This window comes from Artemia sp. Qi Xiang Cuo, chromosome 3 (genome assembly GCF_049724085.1).
Source record: "Artemia sp. Qi Xiang Cuo chromosome 3, ASM4972408v1, whole genome shotgun sequence".
NCBI classification, from domain to species: Eukaryota; Metazoa; Arthropoda; class Branchiopoda; order Anostraca; family Artemiidae; genus Artemia; species Artemia sp. Qi Xiang Cuo.
The window spans coordinates 61379057-61398984 of record NC_142796.1 but is presented as its reverse complement, the minus strand read 5'-3'; the positions used below and the strand labels follow the sequence as shown (position 1 = coordinate 61398984).

Sequence of the window (19928 nt, the reverse complement as noted above, 5' to 3'; positions counted from 1 at the left end):
ACGCTGCCATAGGTAAATTAAAGGGACTTACCACTTGACGATAGAGGACTGATCTCAGTTTCTGTGGTACCAACGTAACTGGCAGAAAGAATATCTCCCTCATTTATAAGAGGTGAAATTTGAGGAAGGACTAAATTTACGTCTCGGGAAGTAGAAGCAGATGCTCGTTCGGGCAACTTTGACGATGGCAGAAGAATTTCTTTGTCGGAGACAATAAGCAGTGAGTCCCTCGGATCAAGGAAGCCAAAAGATTCTTCGTCATCTATTCTCGTTAGATCCGTCATATACAGGAAGGCTGTTGGCAACGAAAATTTTCCACAGGCTAGAAAAAAGAAAACTGACATTACTTGTAATGAGTAAAGGGTGGGCCAGACGTTGCTTAGATCTGTACGGATTTTAAAAGTCAGAAAATTTACAATTTAACCGATAACTTACATGAACAGTACCAAACATGCCTGGATAGTACTCACGATGTAGTCCAGTAAACTGGACTAGATCTCATAATTTGAACTATATTAGAAAAAAAATCTGTATTTTATCATTTGAAATGAGAGAGAAGTGATTTGAAATACTTTTCCTAAAGTCAAATATGCATATCAAACAGTTCGTGTTAACGAACTGTAAGTAAGGTGCGACCCGGCTCAACAGTAACCGAAACTCTAAAAAACGGATTTTTGATACCAATAGATACATCAGAGGAATCAGATTTTTATGCCGATTTCAAATATATAAGTTTCATGAAGTTTAGAGGGCAACTTGGCACCCTCTCGCACTCATTTTTTTTGCGAAGTCACCCAAGTTTGACTGTCTCACAACTTTATTTTTAAAACAATAAAATCTTTAGCGTAAAGAGCGAGGCGTTGAGGAGGGGACAGCCCCTTTCATATACGGAATAATTTCTGTTCGTTTTAAGTTTTAATGTCGCTCCTTACTTTCAGTAAAAATAAAACTCGTTTTTTTTTAGTTAACCCCTCATAAAACAAGTCAATGATACCCCAAGACGTTCCATTTTCCTACATATTCAGGAAATACAAAGAATTTACTATTTTGCCAAAATTTACCCTAAGATCAGCCACGTCGGACTTGCCCTTAGTAGCTAAATGCAAGTTGATGGATTTTTCTGCTTAAGTCGCAAGTTCAATTAAATCACCCCAAAATATAATACAAACTTCCAGCAAATTTCATGCAACAGAAGTATTGACAACAAATAAAATATAAAGCATTTTCACTAATGATTTCCAGTCAAGTAATATTCTAAATAAAAAAAAAAAAAAAAATGTATCAAGGCTATTTACAAGTTAAGGCTATTTCACTTAAGAATTTATTTACCCTTTGAAAAGAGCTCCTCATAACACATGGCTGAAATAATCCTCTTCTGTTGCTGATATTCCAATTTTATGGACTTTACTGACAAAGAATCCATTTTGATTAAACACTCCCAGATAAGGCCACAAACGATCTTGAACTATCCAAATATCAAACGAAGATGGGATAATTGTAAAATAGAGTGATGCTGTCTTTGTGATGGACGCTCTGCTTAGCAATATGTACATCTATTACACCTAGAAATAGACAGCAGTTAGAGCAAGATGTAGATGGCACAGTAACCTTTAAAATTGAACAAGAAAGCATTGCTTCCCAAAACATCCAAAACATTTAGGCGTTCTGAAATTCAAAGTAATTAACACAGATAACCAGAAAAAAGAAAAAAAATTCCTGTTATAGAAGTATTCACTTTGCAAATGTATCCATCTCCTCCCATAAAAAGTCCGAGATAAGTTTGACAGGCAGAAAAGAGAAAGAATATTTCGGCTTTCTAAATTCGAAACACCTTATCTTGAACTTGAAATTATGGCTATGATGTGCTGATACATCATCCAATGACAATCTCTCTCAAACTCTTAAGAAAAACTGCAGGATTCGTAATGAAAGACTATTAAAGACTCAGCTCTGTAACTAAGCATCAGGGAAAAGTACAGATACATTGTCTTGAGACAGGACAGCTAGCCTCTAATTTTAAAAATCATACACACCTTCAAAACAAAGCTTCGAAACGACAGATAACACCTTCCACGAATGAGATAAGATGATGCAGGATCAAGATCAAAATCAGGTACTCTCTTCATCATCACAGTAAAGATACGCCAACTCTTGATCATAGATTAGCGATTTCCTTGACAGAATGAGAAAGAACTGTCCCAGCGACCTAACCACATCCACTATTTCAGCAGCTTCCTCAGCTGAGTCTGTCACATCGCTAATCACATAAAGTCTTTTCTTATAGACAACACTCTTGAAAATGAGCTCCTGGACTAAGCATGTGTCTTTCCCCAGCTTATGTGGAAAGAGTGTCAAGTAGCAAGTGTTTGTCAGCTTTCCATTTTTTGAAACTGTACAGCTGATTTCCTGACACATTCTATTTGAAAGAGATAGGTAATTCTGGTGTCTTCTGGTAACTCTTGGCCATTGTCTTGGTCAGATTTCTAGTTGAGGATGCACTTTTAGCAGCATCTTTAAAATATATATGTCTTGATTCAAACTGAAGAGTCGAATAGTGAATTAGGGGGCCCAGTGTTCGCACATACAAAGGAAAGTGACGCATTGTATGGTCCTTGAACCTATTTTCATCATCCTCAAATATTTTTGCTTTCAATTCAAGGTACATTATTATTGTAAAACCTAACTTTGCAATAAGCATGTCTGTAAACCTCCGACTTGACACAAGCAATACAATTTTCCTCATCAGCAACATTAGAGACCAACATTCGTTTTCAGCCTTTCTTGGAACTAAATGGCCAAGTATTAGAGGAAACTGGCGAGGAAATACCAGATTTTGGATTGCATCACCTTCAAGGCATTTAAAATCATTTGAGAAAGGAGGAGGTTTGTCCTTAGCATCTATACCCTTGTAGTCAAAGTTGGCAACACTAGCACTAAGCTCTGATTCTTTGAAAACCCCATCAATAATCAAGCGCTGCAAACATTTTCCAGCATCCCACTTCAGAACACCTCCATACAAGTCATGGTCTATGCATGGCGGTAATGTAAGTTCTGTCACATGAAAGTTGGGCAAGGCATTGAAATCAGAATTGAACTTCACGCCATTTACAGACTGCTTCCTAAAATTTGGGTCTTGCAGCTTGTTTAAAGATTCCTCATAGGATGCTTTAGTTCTAAGAGGAAACTGAATTTTACAATAGTCTTTAGCTGCAGTTTTTCCAGAGAACATGCAGACTCCGCAGGGTTTCTGCACATTTCGGTTAAAGCATTTTACAAACCCCCCAATAAAATTCGAGTCCAAGTTATCTCCACATATACAGAAAACTATAATTTTAAGCCTTGTACCATCAATCACAATGCCTTCAGTACAAAGAAACTTTAATTCATTCACAGCCTTCTTGAAGACTTTTTCAGTACCAACGATCTTGAAGTTCGATGCCAGCACTAGCATAACTAACTGCACTAGATCTAGCCTTGCTCGAAGCCAAGATGGGAAGTTGAGAACTCTCATATAAAAAGCTAGAGTGTTGTACTTTCCTGATGTAGACTTTTTAAGTGTTTTTTTTTATTTTTACCTCATCTTGGTAGAGCTGAAGAAATATCACATTTTTCTTCATGTCTGGATCAGAAGCATATAAAGAAGCAAAACGGTTACCATCATAGAAGTCTCTATATACACCTTCTGCTGAAGAATGATACCAATCCATCAGAAATGCAAGAAGTCCTCTATCTTTGAAAAGATTTTCCAAGGTGGCTGCAACTGAAACTACTTGAACAAATCTTCTGTTTCCATACTTATCAAGTCCGATAAAGACTTGCTCCGGTACCCCAGTACCGCAACTTGTAAAATACTGGTCTCCCATGTACTGAGATCTCAGTGATCCAGTGGCAGGGTCTGTAACAAGCAGCAAAGGATCCTGCATATAATGACATTCAATTTCATCACATATTTTCTTAAACAAATCTGGCTGAAAAACAGAAGAGATGCATTTAGCAACACTTTCTTTAAGTTCTTCTACTACAATTTCATGAGACTCAGTGAAGAGAAGTCTAAAGTTCTCAAGAATAAAACTGACAGTTGAGGCAGCTACATGTTTCTCTGATTCTAATCGAAGGAGAAGCAAAGCAAGCCCATCTGTAAGTGCTTGCCTTCTAGGCTTCATATCACGGATACCCGAGTCCCCTGAGGATGTTTGTCTCAATCCAGCTGTTTTATTTTTAGCTGCTAAACCAACTCCCATTATTTCATCTTGGTTCAAATCTAGCATTTCTGAGTCTAGAGGCTCAGAATATTCATTTTCTTCAACACAATCTTTATCATGGTCAGGAGGAGTGTTCAGATTGTTTAAAGCCACATTATTTTCTTCAATACAGTCTTTATCATGGTCAGGGGGAGTGCTCAGGTAGTTTAAAGCCTTATTATTTTTTAGTTCTCTGCAAATATGAGAACGTAGGGAGACCTGTACTTGAAACTTCTTACTACAGCCTCTAAAAGGACATGGTACTTCATCTGAATCTTTTATATGGGAGCAGAGGTGGCTAAACAGGAGGTCTCTCCTCACAAAGTCTAATTGACAGCAACCTATACTGCAGGGAAATCTGATTGCAGTCTCACTAGGCACTATTTTGTTGTGCCAACTGAATGCCTGATAGCAGTTGGGTATGGGGCATATGGCACGACGAGAGGCGAACAGACTGGCATGCTGTTTAACATGAAATGTATATTCTCGCAGGCTGTGAAGTTCCAATGAACAAAATGAACAAACTAGGATTTGCCATGAAGTTCTGCAATTTGATGCCATCAAGATCAGATCTGCAAAGAAGTTTGACAATACACAAACCTGGAAAAGATGGCTTTATACACTCCTAGGTGCGCACCCCCTGCTCCAAAGCAAATCACGTCCTTAATTTGTAGCTTAATTTTCCTCTTACGCTCTTTTGAGTAGAACCTTAAGCATGAATGAACGAGTAATAAAGCAAATAGAATAAATGCTTATATTTTTGTAGCAGATCATGGTTTGATAATTTATGTTCATCATGAGTATGACAAAATATTTGAATGCACATCCAAAATATTGATAACCATACAGAGCATGTTCTATGAATAAAGTGTTTCTGAAAGAAACATAGTTAGTTTATTTCTGTATGGTGACTTGTGGCCCAACCTGTTTAAACTAAGCTAAAGCTCATTCTAAAAAAAAAAAAATAGTCAACAATGTAATGTATTTCAGTCATTTTCTTGGCAGGTAGGCTAAAACAGAAAGACAGAACAGCTCCCATTAGTACTGTAAAAGCCAAAACACCTTTCGCATGTTTCAAATTTGACATACAGATAAAGGTGCAGAAAAAACTTTTAGTAAACAAGAATTTCTGAATTTTGACTCAACTACTAAAATACTTCTAATACACTAAAGCATGTGAAAACTTTTGCAATTTCGTGGTTTAGTGTGGGATGCAATGTGGAAATTCCAAAATTTTCTAATTTTCTGACCGGAGCTTCCAGAGGAAGTGGCTGTTACATTCAAACGGAGGATTGAATTCTGAATCACATGATTTCTTTAAAGAATAAAAATAAGACACTTCCATTATGTTACACTTCTCTGCGAAGATGAGGCGCCACCCGTAAAATATCGGATTCGATTCTCAGACAATTTGACATTGGAAGGAGCCGGGACCCAAAGGCCAACGCTCCTTTGTATATGACTTTTATCCCGTGCCTCCTCTTGAAGTTAACACAAAACTCAAATGTCACTTAATTTGCTTAATTTATATTAGTACAATTCTACAATCTATTTGAAGTCGGATAAATATATTATCTAATTACTATTTGACAACATGTATAAAAATGGAAAGAAACATTAAATCTTATTAATAGAATTTTTACGTATATTAATAGTGTATTATAGAAGTGTTTTCTGATAAGAATCCCCTTTCCCTTTTGATTTCACAAATGCCCGCCACTGTACAGAGGGTGGTCACTGGCGTTTACCCCCCCCCCCATAAAAAACCCCCGTTGAATATTATAACCCGCTGGGTATTTTCCGCAGGGGTATTTTCCAGGGAGGGGTAAACGCCTAGAATCACAGAGAGCATTGTTTAATTCTAAAAATGCTACTTTAGCTACTTTTGGCTATTTTGGAAAGGAGTTACAGGGATAGGTCTACAGGCTAAAGTATGTCCCGGGAAAGTATTTTGAAGTACCTACCTCCACTCTTTTTGCCTCTAGAGGCTCCTGAAATTTGCCTACATGACAGGTCACATGACCTATTGAAATTTTGACAAAACAACTTTTAACCTTAAATTTTTTAACCTTAATTGTCTCTGGCCTTAGTTTTGAAAATGCAATTCCTGTTATTTGAGTAGAATTTTAAGCCGTACCAATGGCTTTTTTTTATTTAGGAAATATATTTGCATATATTTAAAACCTTATAAATTGGGATTGAGCAAAGTTGTGAAGCTGAAAAGAATTTTGTTGTACTTTATTTAAGCAGAAGATCTATTTAACAAGGTTTCACTTTTATAACACACAGATTTTTAAAGGTCAACAAAGGTTAGCACCCTCTAGAGGGAGGAGTGGAGGCAAATACTTCAAAACACCTTCCCGGTACATACTTTAGCCTGTAGACGCATCCCTGAAACTTTCATTTTCCTAATCTAACCTCTTTCCAAAATAGCCAAAAGTAGCTAACGTAGAATTTTACCATTCTATCTGCAGAGTTCATAAGACTTATATAAAACTAAAAAAAAACATCAAAAGAATTTACCTTTCAGAAATAAGTCCACAACCACAAGTGAAAGGTCTTCGTTTGTGTAGCTTTTAATCCCCATAGATCAAAAACCCTCACGATATTTTTGCATCGGTCATGCCCCGCGGTATGACCCATTTTCGCAAGAGTTGATTGTCATTAGCTTCTCCCAGTACACTGAACGAGTTTAAACATATATTCGATGAATGTAAAAACACGGCAGAAGTACCTATACACTAAAAAAGTGTATTTTCACGCTAACCCAACAACTAGAAAGTACGCTGATCAAACGTGAAATAATGCTGTCAAAGTGAAAGTACGTTTTTTTTTACCGTGTGCCATAAATTTGCTGCTTACGCTGAATAACCAAGTAAGCAAATATATAGAAGAAAATAAGACGCCCGTAAGAGTATTTGAGTCCTTTAGGTTCACTTAAGGGGACCCAAAGCTTCCCCAATAATGAGAATTTTCTAAAATGGTTCACATTTCAGCTGGACTCAGAAATACTACACTTTAATAGCATTACTCGTGCTTCAAAAACTTCGGTTTGCTACAGGATTAATTAAAAAATAGGACGTTAGCCCAATAAGTTTTATCAAACAGTTCCTGGTGTTAAACTGTAATTAAGGAGCGACTCAGCTCAATTGTAACTGAAACTCAAAAATGGAATTTTGATTACAATTGATGAGAATTGGGTTTTTATGCAGATTGCAAATATATAAATTTCATTACGTTTAATATCTACCCACCAAAGGCTAAGCCTTAGAAGAAAAAGGGGTTTTGAAAACAGGGAGCCTGATTTTCGAAAAAGGGAGAAACACCCCCCAAAAAGTCAATAAATCTGAATGTAAATCAGACCTTCCGATTCAGCGTATCAGAAAATGTTATTTTGGGGGTTATGATCTCCTATCTGCACAAATGTGGAATTTATATTTTTGCCAGAAGTCTGATCACGGATGCGTTTCTATTTGTCGTTTTTTGTTCTAGTGTCCTTTTTAAGAGACCGTAAAGATTGGAGTGCAACTAAACCTCCTCCCAAGACCTAATTTGTCTATTATTTTGTTTTTGAATGTTATTATTTGAGATCAATTTGCCAAACAAAAAAAAATCCTCTCCTTCAACTACCTACAAACGTATAATACAGAAGTAGATTTAATGTTAAGACCTTCAAACGACGAAGAGACGATTTTGCCTAGGGGGCATTCAGATCAGAAAGAGAAGACATTCTGATTGTGATGCAAGTATTCAGTTTAGTTTATTAATATTGATAACTTGCGTCTTATGTTTCCCAATATGTTTAAGATAGTACATTTTTATAAATAAAAGAAAGTTTAGTAAAATTCTACTGTACTGTTCTATTAGCTGTAAACCATGCAAGAAGTGAAGTTTGGTTAATGCTAATGAAATAAAACAAAAAAGGATAAAAATGGAATAGTTTAGAAAAAAAATCGGTTATATATTTGCACATTAGGAGGATGGGGGGGGGGGGTAAAGCATAGCATATATTAAATAAATAACCAGACCTAGGTACCTTTTTTCCCCCTAAACCCCCAAAAACTAAAGTTTAAATATTGTAAACGCAGTTAGAAACCACTGTTTGCAATCCAATTCTCTGTTGAGAGAACCTGTTTGACTAGTTTCTTTGATCACGTATCTTGCGTGGCTTACAGCTAACAGAACAGTGCCAATTCTACTATAGCTACTTTTGGATATCTTGGAAAGGGGTTAGGTTAGGAAAATGAAACTTCCAGGGATGGGTCTACAGGCTAAAGTATAGGTACTTATGTATGGTACTATCTGGAACACACGCGAAAAATGAAGTTTGGTTGATGCTAATGAAGTAAAATAAAATCGGATAAAAATAAAAGAGTTTAGGAACAAATATCGGCTATATATTTGCACTTTATGGGGGGATGGGGGGGGATAAAACATAGAATATATTAAATACCTAACCAAACCTAGGTACATTTTTCCCCCTAAACCCCAAAAAACAATAGTTTAAATATTGTAAACCCAATAACAAACCACGCTTTACAATCTATTTCTCTATTGAAAGAAACCCGTTTCGAAAGAAACCCGCATCTTTCCTATATATCTTTCCATCTTGCGCATGTGTTCCAGATAGTACATAAGCACCAAAGTATGTCCCGGAAAGGTATTTTGAAGTACCTACCTCCACTCCTTCTCCCTCTAGAGGGTCCTTAAATTTGCCTACATGACATGTCTATACTTATTGAAATTTTGACAAAACAACATTTTACCTTAATTTTCAGTTATCAGTTTCTTTTTCTCAAGGCTTAGTTCAAAAATGAAATTCCGGTTATTTGAGTAGAATTTTCAGCCATATAAATGTTTTTTTTTCTTCAAAATTTAGGAAATGTATTTGCATATCTTTAAAACCGTATAAATTGGGATTGAGCAAAGTTGTGAAGCTGAAAACAATTCTGTTGTACTTCATCTAAGCAGAAGATCTATTTTGCAAGGTTTCAATTTTAAAACACAGATTTGATGAGGTGGCGAACAAGAGATTTGATGAGATCTGATGAGTAAGTTAAAGGCATTCAGAAAATACAGGATTTGTGGCATTATTATTGCAACCGTTCACCTCTGGAGTTAGAAAAAAGGGGGGAACTCTTTCTTTTATTTGTGCCTCGATTTAATTTCATTTTCACTTCAAGTCCGTGTGTCACTGTTTTCCTGATTGGAAAATATTTCTTACTCAAGTGTCTTATGTATGCCTGCTGCTAATAAAAAACAACTTGTAAAAAAGTTAGTATCTGTCCAAAGAATTTCTACGGTTTTGATTTCCAAAGCTTTTTTATCCGCTAAAACTGAGACAATAACAGCTTTAGTGGGATGCCTTCCTATCAATTTTAGAGCCAAAGACATATCTCTCACCAGATATCTAAAGAGAGGAAGGCCTGATTACTGGCCACCCCTCAATAGCTTAAATAATTATAATTTAAATTATCATTCACATTATACGGACTCGCAAGTAAATTCTCTAGTGGGTAATTCCCTTTCTACATCTAATAATTTAAATGAAATTCAGAAAACCTTACGTAAAAACCTATATATGAAATGGTATGATCTATTTTGCCAAGCTGTTAAGCCCTGGTCCCTTCAGTTTTTTACTGATCATATTGACCTTCTTCAAGTCACAAAAATTACTCCTAATTATAAGCTGACACAAATTGTAACTGGTCACTGTAAATTAAATTCATTTTTTTGTAGAATTAATAAAAGCGATTGTTCCAATTGTGATTGTGGTGACGAGGAGACTTTATATCATTACCTGTTTGAGTGTAAATTTTTTGAAAATGAAAGAATTGAAATGCAATATAAATTACAAGGTTTTTCTTCCTCTAATAATTTTAATATTAATGTTATCTGGTTCATCAATGAGGCTCGGTATGCCGTTTTGGAATACTTGAACCGAACAAAGAGACTAGACATTGTATAGATTTTTTTTTTTTTTTTTTTTTTTTTTTTTTTCTCCTTAATTTAATTACTATTAAGTGCTAATAATTGTTGTCAATTTATCGTTTTTCCTTTTCCTTATTTATGTGTGGTGTTTAGTATTTTGCTTGTGTTTCTCAGTTTTTGATATTTTATGCTATATTTTGTAGATTAGATAGTGAAATACTCTGTACGGGTTTAATCACTGAATAAAATCATTCATTCATTCATGCCTGCTGCTACGCAATTGATTTACTGATTTCCACCATGAAAATATGCAGCCGTTAAGAGGTGTCATATTATCTGGGAGAATTTTTTTGTTGTAATTTTCTGTTCTTGTAAAATAAATGAGATTATTTTTTGTATTTATTGATGCTTCAGAAAGAAGAAAGGCAAACTGAATCCTGAGAACTAGATATTAGACTGTAGACCTAGGAAATTGAACAACGCTAGTGATGGAAATCAAATAAAAGAACGGGAAATCGAGCAAATAAAATGGAAATTCGTCCTTAAAATCCAACATGTTGTTTTGTCAAAACACTGAAAATTCAATTCGGGTATGGGAATTCAATATTTTTGTTTCTCAACAAATTGGAAATTCAATAATGACCATGGAATTCCAAAATGTTTCTCCAGTACTCAATTTCAGCTGTTGAAATTCAAGTTTGTTGTTGATAAACATTACAAACAATTTTTGATGAATCTCAAACGATTTTTTTACAGTGTGGGTCTATTGGGCTAGCAGAACTTTAAAAAGTGATTTTTAATGGCACTCATTTTTAAGGCATATCCCGGGAAGGCAGATTTAAAACCTATTACTCATATCTACGTGCTTTTCATCAATTTTACCATCCAAAAGTGCCATATAGCTCTAAAAATGGCACTTTTGGTGCCACTTCTTAAGTGGAAGAGTTTGGAAGCATAAAATTGTACCGTTGCAATAATTATGGTCCAAATCCCTTAACTGGAGGTTTATAAGATCCCCTCACATATACTTTCCCCTCCAGACCCTCTTAGTAAGTTTCATAAATCAACTAGTCATGCTAAAAGTAAAGGATTATTGCGAAAGCAAATTAACTAAAACTAAAAACTTTTCAACTAAATATCTACCAAAAATTAAGCTTTATTGATCAACAGTTTTGAATCGAACCTTCAAACTTCACTCTGTGATGAAGCCTGTGTGCTAGTTCTAACGGCGGTAAATGAGGGGAAGGGACGTCCTTCCCCCCTTAGTTTTTGCTCTTGCCTAGGTTTTGAAATCACCTTTTTTGGTCAGTTCATTCGAAAAGACACTTGTTTCATTTAAAAAAGTTCGGGAAACAAATGAAAGTGCACTTTGTGGGAATGTGCTATCGAGTCAAATTTATGAAAAGCGATTAAGTATAAATATAAGCTTTTAAATGGGCCCTTAAAACAGCTTTCTTTTGTTACAGTAGCCTTCTTGTTTCTGCTAGTCAGAAGGTGATTTATAAAGCCCTGTCTTCATTATGGCTTTTTCAGGCGATGTCGGCCGAGTAAAAACAGCTTTATGCTCTTCGAAAAAAAAACGTTCCTGAAAAACATGTTATTTTTTGTGAAGTATAGATAATAGAATTTATGTTATGGGCTGAAAGGTTCCTTAGCGGTCACGGTTGTTTGCAGTATTTTTTTAGAGCTGTCTTATCTCCCCTAGATCGTTGATAATTAGAAATTATCTTAAAAATAAGTTTTCAACTGAAACTAAGAAGTGACCTTAAAACTTAAAACGAGCATAAATTATTCCGATAAATAAAAAAGATCACGGCAGCGCTGTTTCTGTATTAAGTTTTAATAAAAAACGAACGAAGATTAATTTAAAAAAAATAAAGTTTTTCTGAGGGAAGTAAAGAACGAAGTTAAAACTTAAAACGGACAAAAATTATTACTTCACAGCCTATTTAATATATATTAATATAACTAGTACAAATAAACCAACTAATTATGTTTCCCTATGCTTTTATGATTATAAAAAACTAGCGCTTTAGTGAAAACACAAAATAATATAGGTGTTTAGGTACAGTAAAAGCAAACCAATTAACGACACCTTTTATAGAATCAAAATATTATCAATCCCTTTTAAGATAAAGCAACAATCTATTTTAGGATTTGCTTTATTTTTTTACGTTTAATTTGATATCACTTCTGCACAATGGCTCGGTTCAATGACTGGCTCTCGTTTTGGTTCTTAAAAGGACATGTCATGATTAGTTTGTATACAAGTTCAAATTAAGACCATCTTGCTAGTATTAGGACTATAGACTACCTTTAGAATTCCTATCATAGCTTGAAATTCACTCTTGTATAGAGAGAAGTAATCGGATTTCCAGAGTTCATATTATGTCTTATTTGATCTTCATTTCAAGTGAGGCTAAAACATATTTCTTATAATTTAAGACTGTATATTACCCACAATTGGTATTATAGCTGGTGAGAGCAAAATGCTGCTTTATAAATCAATCCAATATTACTGTATGCTGTTCAATTACTTCGCGGTTATTAAAAAATATTTAGTTTTACGCTTATGTTTTTAAGATAATTTAAATTGTATACTGGAAGTTACTAATGTCGCAACTGGTGCAAGACTATGAAAAGATTTATAGATTTGTTTAGTGTTGCCAGGCCACATACTCACTTTTGACTCTTAAATCAATAATCCTGTTTTTTACACTTGACTTTTGTGTTTTCAGTAAAGCGCTAGTTTTGTATAATCATAAAGGCATAGGGAAACATAATTAGTTGGTTTATTTGTACTACTTATATTAATATATACTCAATAGGCTGTGAAGTAATAATTTTTGTCCGTTTTAAGTTTCAACTTCGCTCTTTACTTCCTTCAGAAAAACTTTGTTTTTTTTTTAAATTAGTTATAATGAGACCAAAGGACCCGAAACCTCGGTAAACCGAACAATATTCATGATGCCGTAGCTTTAAACGGTGTAAGGGTCAAATGATCCACCTCCAAATTTACCAGCGAATAATTGGAAATTCAAAGGAGTTTTATTTTGGAAAGTATTTAAACAATAGTAATAAAGATGGCCTTTTTTTAAAACAAAAAGTTTGACTTTAATTGTCTACACATGAAGCATATACGGGAGAATTTTCAATCTAAGAACGTATTGCTGGGATTCTCTGGACAGCCTCATTTTTCTATCAGTTGCTTTCGTTTTGAAAAGTATTTGAACTATACACCTCGCAGCATGCCATTCCCCCTCCTCCCCAAATAAAAAGAAGGGGCTTCAGCTGTTGTTACGCATCTGAGTTTATTCGACTAGCCCAGCCCAACCATAAAATGTCAATTAGAAACGGTTATGTGCAGAGTATTTTTTTTTTAGGGGGAGCTGAAATTGCCAAAGCAGCGAACAAAGTTGTGTTTGCATTAGAAGAAAGTATGACGGACGGAGAAGATTGGAAGGGGGTGGGCCCCTAAACTAATTATGTTCGCTAGAATATGTTTAGGAAGGTACAGCATTTGAGGGGGAGGAAGATAGCACCACAACAGGTAAAATGTATGAATAAAAGTGAGAAATTACAGAAGAAAGTCGTAAATACGTGTATCTTATTTTAGAAAAGAGAGTGAAGCTCTGAAGGCCCCTCGTTCATACTGTATCACATACCCCTCCCCCCTCTCCATGCCCCCTCCTTTTGCATAATTAAATGAGAGCTAGCAAGTATTTTTGTTATGTTATCTAAGGATAAGAGTTTTGTTGTTATTTTTGTTCTCCTGTAAATAACGAAAGTAGTGTTTGTTCCTTTTCGTAGCTTCAGCTCACAAAAAGGTATTCTCAAAATCTAGGAGTGGGACAAATTTTTGCTTTTGATTCAATTCTGAATAAAGGGTACTAGAAAAAGCATTTTTGGCGAAAATATCTCCCCACTAAAAAAAAAAAAAAAAAAAAAAAAAAAACAGAAAAACAACGTGATTTACAAACTCTAGAGGGAAATCTATGAGGGCAAACGCCCCCTTGAATCCACCGCTGTGGCCAATTCATGAAATTACGGAGGAGGGGCAAAATGAAAAATAAAAGAGGGCAAGTTTTCCTTTTTTCATTAGAAAATACCATAAAAAAGGATCTTTTCAACGGAAATACTAAAAAATTATTTTTCGGACCCCCCCCCCCCCACTACTAGCGCCTTTTTGATTAAGTCAGTCCAAATAAAAGAAATACAGCTATGATTCACAAAGGAAATTATAATAATTGAATCGAAAAATATTTTATTTGATTATATATAGAAACACGAAAAAAAAGAAAGAAAAAAAAACGGTTGTAACACAAAACACTTACGAAGACTGGAGGATATAACGGACTTGGCAATGCTTGTCAATTTTGGCATAACCATTATTAAAGGTAGTCAAGTATGTGCGCATACTGTACTTTTAATTATGGCTTTCATGATATATAATGACAAATGATATAAGGGGCTGTACACTCTCTGTTATTGTTGGGCACCATTTTTATCCAGCAACTGACACTATTATTTACTAGATTATATGTCACTAGTGTTGACAATTATCGTTCTTCATTTGAATTCTACTACTTTAAATATTTTTAGTGGTGGACTTTTGGCTCTGACTTTTATGGAGGAGGGGGCTTACACATAACAACTCTACAGACGGCTGGCTGACGATTATGGTAAATTTTGGTACTTATGTACTATCTGTAACCCACGCGAAAAGGGAAGTTTGGTTAATCCTAATGAAATAAAACAAAATAGGATGAAAATATAATAGTTTAGAAACAAATGTCGGCTATATATATATATATATATATATATATATATATATATATATATATATATAATTTTTATATATATATATATATATATATATATATATATATATATATATATATATATATATATATATATATATATATATATATATATATATATATATATATATATATATATATATATATATATATATATATATATATATATATATATATATATATATATATATATATATATATATATATATATATATATATATATATATATATATATATATATAAAGAGATTAAGATCCATTTTTAAAGAGATTAAGTTTTTATTTATATATGATACCCTTTGTCATCGCTTTTCCTAAAACTTTCTTGGGTTAGCAGATTTAAGTAGTAATAAGAGGCAATTCTTCTAGCTTGCGACATCATTCCCATTCCGCAAAACGCTTAGGATAAATAATCAGCAACCAGTGTACTTGGTAACAACTTGGTAGTGGTTCGATCAGTTTTGGGTGAACCTTTTTGCGCGTATAACAAATTCACATGCTTATATTGGTTTTATACTGCGGGGAATCACCATAATTCCTATATATATATATATATATATATATATATATATATATATATATATATATATATATATATATATATATATATATATATATATATATATATATATATATATATATATATATATATATATATATATATATATATATATATATATATATATATATATATATATATATATATATATATATATATATATATATATATTCGGCTATTTGTAGGCCTACTGAACAAAAATGATTTAAAAACTCATTACATATCCCAGTACCATCTGCAATTATAACCTCATTAACAGTCACTTCCGTTGGTAGAATATTAGACCGCTGACCTATAACATTAAGGATTATTTGCCAAGTTTTCAACGGGTTACCTTTAACATCATTAAACTTCATACTAAAATATTTTTGTTTAGCCTCACGGAGGAGATTATTCAAACAATTAAGTAAAAGAAGAAGTTTTGTCCCACCACCTAAAGAATTAAAAAAACAAACCTGGACTAGATTTTTATTTTCAATTAGTTCAATAGGCTATATCTAAAATACCTAAGGACAGTGGCGGATCCAGGGGGGGGCGGTTTTAACTTAAAACAGTTTGCCATTCCTGAGACACTGAAATATACTCTTTTCAACATCATGTCCAACCCTCCCTGGCAGTTTAAACTTAAAATAATTAGCTCCTCGATAGACACTGGCGACACACCCTTTTTGAGACCTGAATGTGCATGATATATTTTATTTAGTTCAGTATCCCTCTAAAATTTTCCTGAAGGTCAGATTTTACCCTATGCTGTTCCTAAGATATTGCAGATACACTGTTTTGAAAACCTGGATGTTAACAGTGTCTTTTAATATAGTTTTAACCCCCCCCCCCCAACATTTCCTGAAAGTTCCAATCTAGTACCCTTGGACCTTCTTGGGGATCTGCGAAAATGTCCTTTTCATAGCTTAGTTTCACACATGGTCTTTTGATTTAGTTCCGAATCCCCCTGAACATTTTCCAAAAGTTTCAACCTAATAACCCTAAGTGTTTCTTAGATATTCCAGATCCACCATTTTGGTAACCTGACCTTACATATTGTCGTTTGATATTGTCGTTTAGTTCGACATTCCCCTGAATATTCTAAAAAGTTTAAACTCAAAACCATTAGCTACTCCTGAGACAATGGAAATAAACCCTTTTCAACATCCTAGTAATCCCAGACAGTTTAAACTTAATTCCTTAGCCGTTCCTGAGTCACTGTAGATATCCCCTTTTGAGCACCTGATACACATAATATCTTTGATTCAGTTCAATATCCCTCTTAAATTTCCCCGAAAGTCTATTTGATGCCCTTAGCCGTTCCAGAAATATTGTAGATACGCTGTTTGATTATCTGAATCCATACACCAGAGAATGAAGGGCATGATCACACCCGAACGATTGTGGGAACCCAAACTGATGCGGGGAACCGAGCACTTGTTCCTTTTTTCATCACTAATAAGTAGCTCAAATAGCTTAGATAGTGTGGTCGACACTGTAGTGGCCCTATATGAAGAGCACTGGGAAGGATGTTTCCCTGGTTTGAGAACGGATGCTTTTACACCAATACAGAAGCTATCTGGGATGACACCTCTCGTAATGATAATATGAATTAATAATGTCACTCGTTCAAGAAGTTTTTTACTGCGAAAGAGTAGATGTTGTGGCAAATTTTATTGAATCATCTCGAAAATATCTTATTCAGTTTTTTCAACTATTCACTTATTACGCTTATATTTACCACTATATTGTCTTTCGGTAGTATTAGCATTTCAATTTATATGCATCTATCAATTGTGTCTCTACGGTGCTGTGACAAGGCTTCGGCACAGACACGTTTAGCTGGTAACAAATTCGCTAATTTAGCTACCACAAGAGGGGATCATTTGGGGCTTGGCAATGACAAAAGTCAGTAGCTCCACATTTTTTAGATCACATTCTTTTAATAATTGTATTATGTCGAGAGCGTTATCACCTTCATTTATTTCACGAAAAGGGGACGTTTGGATGAACGATAGAGCAGATGAGGATTTTGGCCTCCTTGATTGGTCCTCTTCTAAAGAAGTCGGTGTGCGTCTTAACTATTTCATCTTTTGTTACACCACCGAAAATTGATCTTTGCACAAAGTTCAGTAGGGCATTCCACCCCATTTTTCGGACTACTCACCTTCCCGAACTGCAAACTTCCCTTTGAACTCTTTATATGAAGGGCCAATAGAATTCAATCTTTGATTGATCTATCTCCACCCTTCACGCACAATATGACCCACCGCCCTTATTTAACAATAGTTGATGCACAATTACAAATCCTTAATTATATTTTGTGAAATATAAAGCAGATCAGTTTAGTTAAACAAAGCTTTACAATAAATGTCAGAAACATTTTTGTGCAGTAAGAAGAGAGGTGCAGCCCCACAGCACCCTTATTCAGGCATAGCCTAAATGGAGAAAGATGAGAGATTAATTCTCACTCCCACCATACTCATTTCTATATTTATATTAAATAAAAAAAAACAAGTTTTTTTAACTGAAAGTAAGGAACGACGTTAAAACTTAAAACGAACAGAAATTATTCCGTATATGAAGGGGGCTGTCCCCTCCTCAACGCCTCGCTCTTTACGCTAAAGTTTTTTATTGTTTAAAAAAATAGAGTTGTGAGAAAGTCAAACTTTAGCGTAAGGAGCGAGGCGTTGAGGAGGGGACAGCCCCTATCATATACGGAATAATTTCTGTTCGTTTTAAGTTTTAACGTTGTTCCTTACTTTCAGTTAAAAAACTTGTTTTTTTTTATTTAATTTTTGAACGTTTTTGAATTAATGCAGATTTTGATTTTGGCTCACCGTACATGAATAATTAAAACAAAATTTGCATATTATATTTGGTTAAATGGCTGTCTCGAAACTTGTTTAATTTTATTTAAGAACGTTTTTATTAGTAATAAATATACGTAACTTAGAATTAACTTACGTAACGAACTTCTATATTCATAAATTTTTAACACGTATATTAGGGGGTTCGCCCCCTAGTCAATACCCTGCTCTTTAAACTATAGTTAGAATTTTTTTTTCCAGTTCTTTAAAAATGACCTCTTAATCACAATCAGTTGATCAGTTGAAAAACTTATTTTTTTTTTTTTATTTAATTCCTGATCTTTTTCTTTAATAATGCTGGGAAATCCGGCGCCCCCTTCATCGCAATGTCCCTTCCCCCTGAAAACTTCCTTCATGGAAAGATCCTTCCATATAGCCCCCGACCCTCTCCTTCCCCCACCTACCAGAAAAAATCTCCTCTGAAAAAGTCTGTATACTTCCCAATAACCAATACTATATGTTAACATTGAGTAAAGTTCATAACTTTCGGCCCTCCCCCTGGGGACTTTGGGGGATCAAGTCATCCTAAAAGACATTTTTATCTTATTTTCGACCATGCTGAACAAAATGGCTATCTCAAAATTTTGATCGGGTGACTTTGTGAAAAAAATGAGCGTGAGAAGGGACATAGTTGCCCTCCATTTTTTTTGGTTACTTAAAAAGGGCACTAGAACTTTTAATTTCCGTTCGAATAAGCCATTCCAATATATTCTAGGACCACTGGGTCAATACAATTACCCCTGGGAAAAAAAACAAAAAAAAAACAAACAAACAAACAAATAAACACGCATCCGTGATCTTTCTTCTGGCAAAAGATGGAAAATTCCACATTTTTGTAGATAGGAGCTTGAAACCTCTACAGTAAGGTTCTCTGATACGCTGAATATGATGGTGTGATTTTCATTAAGGTTCTATAGCTTTTAGGGGTCTTTACCCCTTTTTTCGAAAATCAGCCAAATTTTCTCAGGCACGTAACTTTTGATGGGTAGGATTAAACTTGATGAAACTTATATATTTGAAATCAGAATTAAAATCTGATTCTTTTGATGTATCTATTGGTATCAAAATCCTGTTTTTTAGAGTTTCGGTTACCATTGAGCCGGGTCGCTCCTTACTTACAGTTCGTTACCACGAACTGTTTGATGAAGACTCTGAGAGTGTGCATTCATGCATGTGCAAGGATTCATCTTTACCATTTATCTTGTATGGAATGTGTGACTTTTGAGTAATGAATTTGCCACCATGCGTAATTACTTTTTCTGTAACTGATCCCCATCTCATTAAATGGATGTTTGATATTTCTGAACTGATTGGCGGTCTAATAGTTTTCAATCAATAATAAATTAGTCGTATTTGAGGCAAAATTGTAATTTGGTGCCACAAAATGGCCTAGAGCGCCACTTTCGCCTGGCACAATCTTTTCAGTCCCTTAAAAATGGTACTAGACATTTTAGTTTCCTTTCGAAGGAGCTCTCTTAATATCTTCTAAGACTATCGGCTCAGTACGATCACCCCAGAGGAAAAAA

The 19928-nt window shown here is 34.5% G+C and overlaps 2 protein-coding genes across 2 annotated transcripts in view; one reads left to right on the top strand and one right to left on the bottom strand.

Annotated features, from left to right (window-relative positions):
- LOC148954372 (uncharacterized) overlaps positions 1 to 1695 on the bottom strand; it is a 250965-nt gene extending 249270 nt beyond the window's left edge. The window contains exons 1-2 of the mRNA XM_089086256.1: positions 1330 to 1695; positions 32 to 322 (exon numbers count right to left, since the gene is read on the bottom strand). Coding sequence (XP_088942382.1) covers positions 32 to 322; positions 1330 to 1423 — 385 coding nt within the window. The 5' untranslated portion in view covers positions 1424 to 1695. The remainder of the gene's footprint in view (positions 1 to 31; positions 323 to 1329) is intronic.
- The window catches only part of mwh (multiple wing hairs), a 194735-nt gene that overhangs the window by 19662 nt on the left and 155145 nt on the right, over positions 1 to 19928 (top strand). The gene's annotated exons all lie outside the window — the stretch shown is intronic.